This window comes from Nanorana parkeri, unplaced genomic scaffold (genome assembly GCF_000935625.1).
Source record: "Nanorana parkeri isolate BGI_ZX_2015 unplaced genomic scaffold, ASM93562v1 scaffold1482, whole genome shotgun sequence".
Classification (NCBI taxonomy): Eukaryota; Metazoa; Chordata; class Amphibia; order Anura; family Dicroglossidae; genus Nanorana; species Nanorana parkeri.
The window spans coordinates 150,707-165,152 of record NW_017307750.1 but is presented as its reverse complement, the minus strand read 5'-3'; the positions used below and the strand labels follow the sequence as shown (position 1 = coordinate 165,152).

General features: G+C 39.3%; 1 protein-coding gene across 1 annotated transcript in view; it reads left to right on the top strand.

Annotated features, from left to right (window-relative positions):
* Positions 1-12,751, top strand: part of PMS1 (PMS1 homolog 1, mismatch repair system component) — an 88,927-nt gene extending 76,176 nt beyond the window's left edge. Inside the window, exons 9-13 of the mRNA XM_018570232.1 lie at positions 980-1,752; positions 4,380-4,862; positions 6,303-6,433; positions 9,255-9,409; positions 12,549-12,751. Of these exons, the coding sequence (XP_018425734.1) occupies positions 980-1,752; positions 4,380-4,862; positions 6,303-6,433; positions 9,255-9,409; positions 12,549-12,716 (1,710 nt within the window). The 3' untranslated portion in view covers positions 12,717-12,751. The remainder of the gene's footprint in view (positions 1-979; positions 1,753-4,379; positions 4,863-6,302; positions 6,434-9,254; positions 9,410-12,548) is intronic.
* Positions 12,752-14,446: the final 1,695 nt, after the last annotated feature.

Sequence of the window (14,446 nt, the reverse complement as noted above, 5' to 3'; positions counted from 1 at the left end):
GCCCAAGGGGCTCTTCCAAAGAAACATCTAAAGCAGTGGTTCTCAACCTGTGGGTCGGGACCCAAAAGTGGGTCGCGACCCACAGTTTAGGGGGTCCCCACATGCCTTGTGCTGCTCCAGGTAAGAGGTTCCTCAGCCTCCTCCTAGCGCAGCAGTGTCAGTTCTCCTAGATGGTGCTGCAGCAGCAGTGGCCAGAGAGGATCAGAGAGAGGGGAGCAGGCAGAAGTGAGGGGAGGTGAGTGCTTGATCACCACAGAGCCCACACTGGACGCCTACAGAGAGTCCCACTAGCCACCTGAGAGCCCGCATTGCCTCCCGAGAGCCCACACAGATACTAGTATTGGTGCATCCCTAAATTTTACGGTTGGGGGTCACCACAACTTGGCAAATGTTACTAAGGGGTCCCGGCCCTAGAAAGGTTGAGAACCACTGATCTAAATGATAAGAAACCTAAAAAAAAAAAAACATTTTTAGGTGTGCTGTGTGAATGGGAACACGCAACAAACATATAGTGGGGGTTACTCAGATGTGACTTGTAACTTGTGAAGTGTGTTCTGTGGTAAAGGGCTTGCTGTTTACCAACGTCTAGTAAAACGTTGTGCAGCATGCATCTGTTCACCTTGCATATACTTGTCATACTCCAAAAACACTAGGCCACTGTGTGCAAGAAGAAAAACGGCTATCATTCTGGTTACATTCGTTTTTTCATTCTTCATCTCATAATACATGAAATCCCTGTCATGCTGCCACTGGCCTGCACTGTTTCATAGGTTGGTAGGCCCGAGATATAACACTGACTTTTTATGCACACTGTTTTAGTTTTGTTCCCCAGTATGTTGTGCAGTATGATGCTGTGATGAAGAAAGGTTTACATTGTTGTACCTGCAAGAATAAAAGTCATGCAATTGTGCAAAAATTATATAACTGTAAGGTACATTGACATAATCTGATCTAAGTCCATATTGGTCCTCTGTCACAGGAATCCGTGCTCACTGCTGTTGAGTTTATGCTGAAGTCTATGTATTCTGATCCAATACTCAGGGAAGTTGACAGTGTTAATGCACAGTCTTCAGAGGCTGATGTGAACAGTAAGGTTCCTGCAAAAGAAAATGATGGCAAAGATATGATTGTTGAAACTACTAAGCCTCTGGAGAAGAATGTGTTCATACATCTAAATGATAATATTGAGAAACTGGAAAGCCAGGCAGAAGTTGTTTTAACAGATCCATTAGTAGACAGTAGTGTATGGCCTAACCATGACAGGCAGTGGAATTTCACCATGGAACATGTTAAAGGTGATGAAGCTGACAGGGAACCTGAATCTAGAACTGCTGGGCAACCCTCAGAGTACAAAAACACCACTTCAAATGATATCCTGGAAACATTGGATGATAATTGGAGTAAAGGGACTGCTTTTAAAAATTCAAAAGGAGAAAACGTACAACCTGTTACTATATTATGCCCTTCACGTGAAACAAATGGCAGCAAAATGTCTGAAGAAACTAGCTTAATTAAGAGTCCTGAAAATACAGAAAATAAATCTACAAATGTAATCTACGAGAAAACTGGATTTATAACCGCTTTTGACTTGATGAATAACAGAGTTATAAAGAAACCAATGTCTGCAGTAGATATTTTCACCCAGGAATATCGAACAAAATATCTTAAAGATGCACCAAGAGTTGGATTTGATGACATTTCTTCAGAAATGTTGGATGTTTGGGAAAAACTCGATGAAGAGGAAAAACTTAAGTAAGCTCTGCTTGCATGATGTAATAAGCCTATACTTGCCCAGAAATAGTTTATACCTAAATCATGCAATAGACCATATTTGCAATTGTTTGCTGTAAAGGTAAAACTAAAATCTGTTATTTTTACCAGTGTAAAATAAATGTCAAAGTTTTGCATATACTCCCTAACTTTTTATCAACACCTAAAAGAAACACATTGTCAGTTTGGTTGTACATGCGAAAACATTTACACAGATTTCCATGGGTACTCACATGTGCATCTTTATCTAGTTAGTTAAACCCTGTATATTGTTTGTAAGTAGTAGTAGTAGTGCTTAGGAAATACTACTAAGATTAAAAAGATATTATATGGGTGGATGGCTGGTATTTTCACTGTTCTCTGTTTTCATCGAAAAAAATCTAACAATATATGGAATGATACTAGCATGCATAGGAAATCGGATTTCCTCTTGCTTGAATATGATTTTTGAGAATCCTCTCTAAAAATGTAGGCTTTCAATACCTAACCACTGACATAGCAGTACAGGATACATTAGAGATTCTTATTTGCAGAAAACATTGGACCTAAATATGGCTTTCTTGAAAGTGTAGAATAAATAAATCCATAGATATCAGAATTCAGCTTATCTGATGTACAGTACCACTATGCACAAAGCCTTGAGTTAACATGGAGCAAAGCACAGTGGTATGCAGAAAAATCTGAGCCTGTTAATGCTAAGAGGAAAGATGTCTGTGATTGATTGATCTATGATATTTTAAAACCTGCTCTTTGTACAGTGTCTAGTGTAGGTCGGAAGTCATTGAAGTTTAGGTACATAGTCAATTTATAGCCCAGAAAGGAGCTGGGAAAACTGGCTACTCTTGTCACTAGAGGTGCACCGAAATTACATTTTCTGACCAAAACGGAAAATATTTTTTTAACTTTACTGTCATTTGCTCTGGGGAAATAATCAGGGGTCTACACATTTTAATATAGAAAAAGAGACACAGTCCTCAATCCCTTTTTCTGCAGCTACTGTTATGCATGAACAGGAAGCCTCTAAACTGAGTGTTGCTGTTCATACATAACTTGTGGAGATAGTATGTTTACATCACTGATCGCTGAGTGTTTGTATTCCACTCTCCATCCTGACTCGCTGTCACAGGAGGCAGAGCCGGTAAACTCCGGCAGTGCGGGGAGGAGAGCTTGATCTCATTTGACAGCTGACTCATCCCCCACACCGACGGCTCTGCCTCCTCTGACAGCTGTCTCTGCCCCCGCACCGCCCTCTATCCTGATCTGTAATTGGAGGCTGAGCGAGGAGGTGCAGGAGGAGAGCTTGGTTCTCAGCGCTCTCCTCCCCGCCCTGCTCAGCTTCCTGACAGTTTATCATCAGACACATCTACAGCTGAGTGATACAGAAATAAAATACATTTTTGTTGATAGTTAAGGTACTTGAATGCATTTTTAAGATTTAACTCCTGAGTTTAGTGTCACTTTAACTCCAGGCTCAGCCTACCAACTCCCATTGCTCCCTTTTGGAGGATTCCTGCTCCTATGTTTTAATTTTTTTTTTATACTTACCATTTTTCCAAAGTTGTCAAGTCTGTCACATGACACGCAGTGTCCTCTTCTTTTCTTGATGATGCAAGTAGGAGCACTGGAGTGATGAGGTAAGGTTCTTCTTTTTTCTTCATTACACTGTGAGTAAAGGATGCCATGGTGGTGACTCCTCTGGAGGTGGGCCAATGGCATTGCACTCACAGCATCTCCTTAGTGTTCCAGGTCACTGAGGGCATCTTTTGCTAAAAAGTAGTATTGCGTGGGACAGCTTTGGAATAAAGATGAGTATTGCAGTCTAAGTTTTTTTGTTTTAACACCTGCTAGGGGTCTTATTTTATTTATTTTTTTAATTGCCCCAAGTTAGGTATACTTTCAATATAAGCATACTTTCTCATAGCTGTTACGAAGCTCCATATGTGCATTGCTTGTAGATCCCCCTTGCATGCCCTGTAGAGGTGCCGGGAGCCAGAACATGACGTCACTCCAGTCCAGCCACCTCTACAGGACATGTGAGGAAGCTGTAAGCAATGGATGTATGGATGGAGCTCCCTCGCAGACATAGCTCCAGCCTACCCCACCTTAAGCTGACACTCGTTACCGAGCAGCATATGAATGGCTGCTCAGCGGGAGAACTGACAGTGCTGCGCTACGGGGAGGCTAAGAAGCGCCTCACCTAGAAAAGTGGAAGGTACGCATCAACCCACTGAACACGGTGGGTCGTGCAGGCTCCAGGACTGTCGTCTTACGTTTAGCTTCTCCAGCTATTGAGTTGGTGACCTGGTGAAACCACACAAAAAGATGTTTTGAAAAAAGTTTCCAGATTCCAGTTGTCACTCATTACATAAAGAAGGCAGGATCAGGGTAACCACTCTAAATCCTACACCTCTGAAAAGAAAACTTGCAAGAAGAGAACCTATATTTCAGTCCTCACAGTTTCACTTTAATAAAGGAATTGTTCATTTAACTTTGTCATTCCTATTTGAATTTAATAAAAGTGTAAATAAAATTTAATTAATCCATGATTATAACACCGATTTACTCTAGGTTAATCACGTCATAACATTGCTTATCTGTTTTGCATGCAGGTATGAGGAAAAAGCAGCCAAGGACTTGAAGCGATACAAGCTGCAGTCTGCAAACGCTACAGAAAGAAATATGCAAAAGCCAAAAGAGACAGAAAAAAGACTGAGGCTGGTGTCAGGAGAAAGCGCTGCTCAAAAAATAAAACAGAAAACGGCACTCTCCAATCAACAAATCCTGGATACTATGTTTCAGTCACAAGTTCAAAAGAAAGCATCTACACCCGCTGTTAAAACTACCCAAATAGCGTTTAGCCTCAATGACCTAAAGCAGAAGCATTGCAGGCTTCCAGTGAAAGATATGCAGGATGCAGAATTTAGTTTAATAAGTAAATTGAATTTTCCCGGTGCTTGGGTTTTAGCATCTAAGAAAGCAATAACCTTGTTAAATCCGTACAGAATGGAAGAAGTGTTGTTGTGTAAACGACTCATGGGCAATCACATCATTCCTGCAGAGACTTTGGACTCACCAATTGTGATAAGACATAGGTAAATTGCAAAGTTAAGTGTGATTGATGATCTATATGAATGCTACAAGTAGCAAATCTTATAGCTAGAATACAAGTTGAATTTGAAACATGTCTTGTCTTAATATTTTATTTTTCTTTCATTTTATTATTTTTATTTTGTTCTTTACATGCTATTTTACTGACACTAAGAATTAAAAGCATTAAAATTCTTCATAAATTTCCCTAGGCTTATTTCACATAGGCTTCCTCTTATAAATGCTAGTCCGAAAAGAATTTCTAGAGCATTCAACTAGCTTCGAGCATATTTTTATAACCGTTAAAAAGCAAATATTTAAAGAACTCCCTTTTATGCATTCATTAAAATTCATAACCTGTTGTAAATAAGGATAGTATAAATGCCTTTCTTTATGTCAGCCTTCTGTAATTCCCTTTACTGTAGTTAGGAAAAGAAGGGGCAGCACTCTTAGCCAGTAAGTGTTCTATTGCTTTGCACTGTCAGACTAGCACTGGGAACATGCATACTGGAGGAGAAATCTCTGGGATTTGCTTGTTAATGTACTGCTGCTCCTTCAGACACCTAAGCAGAGTAGGGGTGGAGAAGTGTCTCAGAAAGCAGATTTTTAAGGAGCATACGGAGCTCCTGGGATTTGTGCATCCCTGTTTTTATAAATATATATAAGTGATGCACCGATACCATTTTTTCAAGTACAGGTACTGATACTTGTCCACGTACTCACAGATACAAGTACAAGTAGATTTTTGTTTATTGCCATGTGACAGTTTTTCTAAAACAATATCGAATAATGATTTCAAGACAGTGGTGGAGCACCAGAGCTAGGTCCCAGCTACAAAAAGCTGCAACCCTGGTAGTTCTCACTAGAAATGCCAAGTATCGGCACTGGTATCTAAACATCCCTACAACGGACTTCTCTTAGCTGCTCCATTTTTGTCTGTTTCATTTAACATTGGAAGTATGTTGTTATATCTGTTTGATTAGAGCTAAAAAAAAAAAACTTTTGATTTTGTCAGAAGCACAGAGCTGTCATGTGTCCTCTCCACACTTCTTGTCTTATTTCATTGTCTAGTTAACCTTCTTCGTTCTTATCTTGGACTACGGAATTATTAACCTTTACGTTACAGAAATCTGAGAATGGGAGTGGTTGAGCAGTTTAGCAAAAAAACTAAGCAGAGCTGACACCACTCAGGCCACAAAATCTGGAAGGGCTTAACAACCCATCTATCACTAAAATATAATGTCAGTGTAGTGGGTATTTTGCTGCCTTACAATGTTTGTGTTCAGTGTCTGATTTTTGGTGCAAATGACAACCGTATCCTGTGTGTGGATATAATATATTATATACGTACATAAACATACTCATTTAATACATAACATTGATATTGATGTTAAAAATATTACATTTGATTTTCTTTTTTTTCTCTTTTTTCCTTTTCTACTTAGGTTGCTTGGAGAAACGGATTACCTCTCAATTCTTTTAGGAATGCAAAAGGACAATCCAAAACCAAATGGACATATTTATTTTTCAGACCCTAGACTAACTGCTAATGGGTTTGTAATTAAAATGATACCAGGTATGCCTTTAGCAATCTACTATCTATGCTGCCTATAGATTTTAGGAGGTGGTCAGACATGACTGCCTAATCCAGTAATTATAAGCTCCTTTTTAATTTACAGTTTTAATGGTAACGGTATGGTTGGATCACCCAGGCAAGTGGCCTAATACTTAGAGAGCAGGGAGAGTAGCTGCATGCCGCTGCGTAAACTAATGCTATGAGAATGATTTGTCAGGGTTGTCTGCTGATACAGTCTCTACAGTGCACTGCGCTCCCTCCCCAAAATACAATAAAACCCAATAATATGCAAAATGTGCCAAGATACAATAAATACAACAAAAAACATTCACCATATAAGAATATTAACTAATTAGAGTCCAAAGTCCCAAATGACAATATACAGGTGAAACTCGAATACTTAGAATATCGTGCAAAAGTAATTGCAGTAAGTGCTGCAAAAGGGGCCCAAACCAAGTACTGAGTACATATGCATGCTTGTACTTTTCAGAGGTCCGATATTGTTCTATGTACAATCCTTGTTTTATTGATTGCATGTAATAATCTACTTTTTTGAGGTTGTGGATTTGGGGTTCTTGGGGTTTTCATGAGCTTTAAGCCATAATCATCACAATTATGACAAATCACGGCTTGAATTATCTTGCTTTGCATGTAATGAGTCTATCTCATATATTAGTTTCACCTTTTAAGTTGCATTAGTGAAATAAATGAACTTTGCACGATATTCTAATTATTTGAGTTTCACCTGTATATTAGTTTCACCTTTTAAGTTGCATTAGTGAAATAAATGAACTTTGCACGATATTCTAATTATTTGAGTTTCACCTGTATATTAGTTTCACCTTTTAAGTTGCATTAGTGAAATAAATGAACTTTGCACGATATTCTAATTATTTGAGTTTCACCTGTATATTAGTTTCACCTTTTAAGTTGCATTAGTGAAATAAATGAACTTTGCACGATATTCTAATTATTCAAGTTTCACCTGTAGTGTATAGAGCTCAAAAGTCTTTAAAACTTCACCATAAATGCTTATTGCAATGTGTTCCCCAATCCGTGTTCAAAATATATCATTAGGAGAGCCATAAAAAATAAAAAGTCCATTGTGCTCGCATTGTTACACAATTTTGATACTGCGCAAAAAGTATCCTTCACCTCTCTCCACATGTTTATTAGGTGTTCCTATTCACACAGCATACTTTAATTTTTTTAAATGAAATATTTCTTTCCTTTTTAGATGTTTCTGTTGAGTAGGGATGAGCTCCTCTGAACAAAGAGTGACACGGCACTTCCACCCAATCAGTCATTTTCCACGCCGCAGCTGCATGTCAACAAAGGGGCAAAATGCTTGTACTGATGTAGTTTACTTTATGTGGCCATATTTACCAAATATAGGCATGTAGCCATATACGTTCAGTGACATTACTGGATTCTTCCCCTTTGCTTATATCAAGCGTCAGGTGGGCATTCCCCACCCACAGCTGATTGGGTGGTACAGAAGGAGCTTCCTTCTATGTTGGAACCCTACTCAGGAGCAGGCCTTTGGACATACTGCAATTTTCTCTGTGCAATTTAAAAGCGACAAAAATATCTGGCTGTCCCATAGAAAGACTAGGGGCACGTTGAGCTTCCTTTTATTAACATGCAACACTATGTTAGTACAGACATTGATCAAATCTAGTTGACAATTGATGAAGAAGATCTGCCGGCACAGTGCAAACAGGATTAATTGTGGTAAACATTAACCTCCCCACATTTTGCCGTAGTAGAAATATATACTTTAAACCGTATCTAAACCCAAAACTGAATATATTGCAGTTTACCAATGATATTAAAGGCAAAAGGTTAAGTTATTTCACATGCTGTTTAAATCACTTACAATAAATGCTGCTCCTTGATGTATCAAAGTTTTAGCATTCTGTAGAATCAGCTGGTCCCCTGAGCACTGATCCTGATATCCTGTTTTAGGGTTTCTCCTTGGGGCTCATTCGCACGGACATAGAAGGAAAGCGCATTGTAGACGTGTATATGCTTACAATTGGTCCATATGGGTTTTTATGTGTACAATCTTTTCTAGCACTGCAATCCCTAAGCACCAGAAACTTCATATACGTACTGTATATGTGCTTATCGTACACGTAGATCTGTTCCATTCCAAACGCAAAAAAAAGAAAGCTGTGTGTATCTCCATAAGCATACCGGCACAGCGTGGCAATCCACTCCCTTCCTCCCTGCTCGCCTCTCTTCCTCCCTCTCTTGTCCAGTCCAGATTAGTAAATGGACAGCTGATGGAGACTGTGTTTTCTCTTGTGATCTTGTACTGTACAGGAGGTTCAGGGAAGCTGAGCTGAGAGAGTTGGTGCTGTTCAGAAACATGAGCACTGTATGTGCTTGGACAAAAAAGTAAAGAAGTACTTTGCTGGACAACAGATACTTATTTGATCTGGATTAATTATTGAAATACGTTTTAGAGTTTAATACTACTTTACATTTGGTGGCTGCATTGTCTGTTTTTTTTTCTCCAGCCAGTAATGTACATTCTATCCTAGGGTGGCTTATATGCAGATATCGGTAATAGTTTACAAAGCGCACTGATAGGATTTTTGTTTTGTATTAGTTTAGAACAGAACAATGAGAGATAATTGGAATGGGCTTTTGTGTACTTTCTAGAGCCTGTATAGTAGTAATGAAATGCAGTATGAATATTATCTGACTACTCTGACTGTACTACATTTGTCAAAAACATCTATATAATGCAATGCTTTGTTAAGGAGTCAAAGATCAAAAATAATTAACTAATATATAAAAATTATTTGTTTAGGTTCTCCAGATAGCCATGTGGAGATTGAAGGGATGGCCAGCGTTTTGCCTTTTTACGGGATATCTGATCTAAAGGAAATCTTAAACTTTGTGATGAATAAAAATGCAAGAGATCTGTGTGACTGTAGACCCCTTAAAGTTTTAAATTATTTGGAGGTGAGAATTGTGGTAGCCAATGTTTTGGTTATTTCTTTGTCCCCGGGCATCTATGGTATCATATTCTATGCCATATATCAAATCATCTGCAGGGATTTAATCTTTCCCCCCACATGCGTTGTAGCTCTTCCTCATTATGTTGCTATTTATACTTTCCTGCTACCTTGACGTTTTTGGGCCTGTAAACAGGAAAAAAAAATGGGTGGTCACATGACCATCCATGTTTCCTTTTCCACATGCTGAGAGTTGGCAAGTAAGGGAAGTAAAATAGAGCTAGCGGGTAACTTTGTGACATGGGCCGCCAATCTGAGAGTATGTGACCCACTAGTCTGTTGGGTTTTGTGAATAGTGGTGGGTATGCAGTGTAAGTGCTCACAGATGGTGCTTGCATAGTGTTGTGTATGGTACAAGGAGTTGTCTGGCTTGCACACATCACTGCAGTGTTTGTGTTCATTCCATGTCAGTCATTCTCGGGCCATTGTCAATAATCTTCTAATATAAGTTACTAATATGCACTCTTCCACTTGCATCATTTATGGGGAGCGCTGCAGATGTGCTTATGATACTCGCTTTTGTTCAGGCCGACTATGACAGGCAGTCTATTACTGACAGTTGCTGACAGTCGTTTTGTGTAACACTGAGGCCAGAAATGTGCCTACTGCAGTACACAATAATAAAATCTACACAACATGAAGGAGAAGGGAAAAAGTTAAATCGCACCAGACGCAGGTTTGGATGGGACATAAATAGGTGAGGATGCCAGGGGGGGATTGATTTAACACTGAGGCCCCGTTCACACCTTTCCGTTTTGTCGGGCGTTCAACGCTCTATGAACGCTCTACAAAACGTACAACCATGAAAATCCCATTGTTTTCTATGGGTATGGTTCACACCTTTCCGTATTTCCGCCCGTCTGAACGCCCTACAAAACGGCTGACGGCCAAACAAGTACATGTACTTCTTTGGGCCGTTTTGGAGGGCGTTTTCCATTGGGATACAGCCAAGTAGCCTTCGGAATCGCGCGACGGTCGCGCGATTTTTTTACCGCGAATCGCGGTAAAAAAACGCGTGACGGTCGCGCCACAAACGTGCATGCGTAATACGCCTAGGTGTGAACCCAGCCTAAACCTTTTGCAATTTTTACAGGTTCAACACTCTACTTAAAGCACAGGTCAGACTTCTGCAGGATTCTCAGTTTAGCTAGTTTTGAGTGCAGCGCGCATTAACAGGTTAACTAATGTCAGGAGGTATTACAATTTAAGGGCCACTTTTTTACCTTAAATTAAATAGCTTTATACAAGGAAGTTAAAGGAAAATTAAATCAAGAGAAACTTTTACCTTTCCAAATTCAAGCTCCGCTGCTCAGGTTTGCATCGGGTGCTGGACAGGAGCCATCCACACTCCAAAAGTGAATCAATCCAAAGATGATCACCAACCTCTAAGGGTGGGTGATCATCAGGCAGGGATTATATTGTGCTTTTGGCTGGATTCTCACAATAGATGTGTGTTTTGGTGCAGATTGGCGGTTTGCGGCTAACCTTGGATTTTTGCAAGGTAAGTCTGTGAAAGTGCAAAACTTTCTTGAAGCAGGTCGGATCAGGTCAAAAGGAGGTTAACTGCAGATCAAATGCACCTTTCATTGAGTATCCCAAACTGATGCCATAGACACAAGCCCAAAACCCATAAAGACAGGCCCTAATACTAGATATATTTTCTGATGATATTGTAATTGTTTTTTTACACCTTCGCTGGCATGGTAAAGGTGGTTATAGGCCCAAGGTGGTTGTTTCTTTAACCCTTTATATCCAGGAAATAAGTGTCACCTGTCCAAGCTGTGTGGCAGATGTGTGTAACTCATAGGATTGACTGTATGAAATTACAACTTATTTCCACTGTAAACTTACAGTATATTTATTATGACTCTGTCACTAATACAAGGTGATTGCTATTCAGCTCTCCTGCTGCCTATACCACTGATGTTTGTTATATTGCTGAGACAACATCAAAAGATTCTTCAGAAACCCACACTTTCAAGTGTTGATCTCCTTGTTCCCAACCGCATGTTGTAGTTTGTCCCACCAATCCCTATGTCACTGCTGTGCTCTGTACTTTTGTAAGGTTCGGGAGTGACGAATCACAGTACATGGGACCAGGAGATCAACACTACTGTAAGTGTCTTTTTCTGAAGCATCTTCATGAAGAATCTTTCAGGGAAACCGGTCAGAGAAGATCACGGCAGACCCCTCACATCCTAAATTTATCTGTCCAACTGCTCCCCACTTGTAAGCATTACAGATCACTGTATGGACAAGACAACCAAACTTAAAATAGTTTCTTCCCCAAGCTTTCACACTCATGAACACTTGAATCCTGCACTATTTGTACTACATCAGCTTTTAGATGTTTACAGATCTCACAGTGATACATTGTCTGTATAGACTTGCATATTGCATTGTTGTTTCAATATATGTGTATGTATAAAAGTCTCAGAGTCCTAGGCAGCCACACAAAGATGATATTACTGTGTAAAATCAACTTTATTGAAACTCGGCATGTCCACACAGTCCCAACTCCAGTCTGTTCCTCTCTAACACATTTTATGCTTCTCTCTGATTAAGCCTCTGTAGGGTGAAGCTCATTGGAGAGGGACGGAGTGGAGACAGGACTGTGTGGAACATGGTGAATTTCAGTGACATTTATTTAACATAGTGACGTCATCATTTTGTGGCTACCTGGGACTCTGAGACTTTTTTTACTCTGGGGTGTGGGAGGCCATTATTCCCTTTGTGGCCCAACGGCTGGATACCGGGACGGGGCCATGTTACTTAGGGGCTTGTGTGTGTGCACACTTACACATAAATGCTTAGACAAATTCCTTGTATGCCTGTACATACATTGCTAATCAAGCTGATTCTGATTTTGATTCTGCAATAATTCAGTGGTTGGCAGCGGCGGTATCAGGAGAGGTAATTGTTAGATGTCTTTTTTACAGGGGGAACAACGTTTTACTGTTGTTATTGACACAGCCACTTTAAACTGTGTATTTATCTATTTCCTAGACGTTTTCCAACATATGTATGATCAATTGTTTGAGTTTTGTTTTTTCTCATGAAACCTATAAATGTGTCTTTATTGGCAGGCTGAAGCTGTAAGACTGACAAGACAACTACCTTTAACACTAGCAAAAGACGATGTACAGAACACTTTGAGTCGAATGAAAAAACAGCTTGGAGATCAAACTAAAGGATGCATCCATGGTCGGCCTTTTTATTATCACCTAGCTGATATTCCTCAAGATGATGATTAGAAATAAAAGGACTCCTATTGTATAGATCCAAATCTGTCAATAACATGTACAGGGGAATGCATATATTTGTAAATCTTTCAATGATAAAAGTTGTAAAATCATTGGGTGATGGATTGTGTTTCCACAAAAATATACATACTTGCTCATGTGTAATGAAAACAAAGACAAAATATGCTATTTTTGTTATTTTCCTATCATATTCCAGTATTTTCATAGTGATCTATAAGATCCTTAAGACATCTGATTAAATTAACAGTGACATAGACTTTTGAACAAAAATTGATTTTATTAGTTAAATCAGTACATTGATTATTTACATTGCCGAATTACACAATCAGAAGTTACTGTATTTAATGTTAATTAAAAAAAGTTAAATATTACTTCAAAACAGTTTTTCAGAATGTGCCTTTCCTGGTAATAGGATGGAGGTGCTTCTTCTTATATCTCCTGTTCTTTCCTCCCAAGGTGTGTCAAAGTATCGCAACAAGATCACTCCTGTTGCACTGGAATCTGAGTTAGACCATTGTCAAAAATGTATTTTTATTCATAACTTTCAGGTGACAGTACCAGATAATGTGTATTGAACTTACCATCCTTTGTCAAAGCATCCTAATCAGGTTGAATTATAGTCAGTAATCTGACTTATAGGATCATCTTGAAACAGAGATGTCAACTTTGGCTCTATAGTCCATTTTTGAGGAGAGTACTGCATTAAGGAAAGCTGTAAATTCCCTAAAATGCCAGTAAGAGAATTTACAGGAAAAGAATATATAGGAAAATGTATAGTGGGCCTTGAATTAAAAGGCAAGTTCCATTCATTACATCAGATCTGTCTCACATCAAATTACCCTGAGATGTCCATAAAATGAAATAAAAAATCTGTCTAAAAAATGTTAGAGCATATACAGTACTTCACCTAGCTTCTGCGCAGGAGAGGATGATATCGCAATCCTTCTGGCAAGATCTTAGGAATACTGAGTATCTTAAATCTTGTGAAGGGAAGCTCAAGCACAATTCTGGGACATCTTGATTATTTATTACAAATATTTTTTTTTTAGCTCAGACAATATACACAGTACTTTACAAACTGTACATTCACATCAGTCTGTGCCCTTAAGGTGCTTACAGTCTAAGGTTCTTATCTCACATGTATACATACACACACGGGCCAATTTAGACAGGAGCCAATTAACCTACCAGCTTTTATTTGGAGTGTGGGAGGAAACGGGAGCTCCCGGAGGAAACCCACAAAAGCAAAGGAAACATACAAGCTCCATGCAGATAGTGTCCTGGCCGGGATTTAAATCAGGGACCGCAGTGCTGCAAGCACTGAAGTGCTAACTACTGAGTCACTGTGCTGCCCATCACCATTTGAGCTAATCGTTGCCAGGAACATGAGGTCACCCATGCTTAGGCGGAAGCCAGGAGTAAGGTAAGAATGCTTTCTAACTGCTTTGCTGGCATGTCCTTTTTTTACTGCCATCATGGCAATTTATTATGAGGAAGGGGAAGCCTGATGATAACAAGTATCACTAATGAGCTTGATTATATCGATCTTCATACAGAGCTGGCTGCTGTGGTGCCCAAAGAAATATGGCAAAGAGAAAAAGTATATGGAGCCCTAGACCCATTGGTCCAGAACTGTCCAGAACTGTGATACAATGTAGATGTCACATGGCATCATAAGATTGCCTTTTTTAAATTTGATGGCTTTTATTGTATTCAAGCCC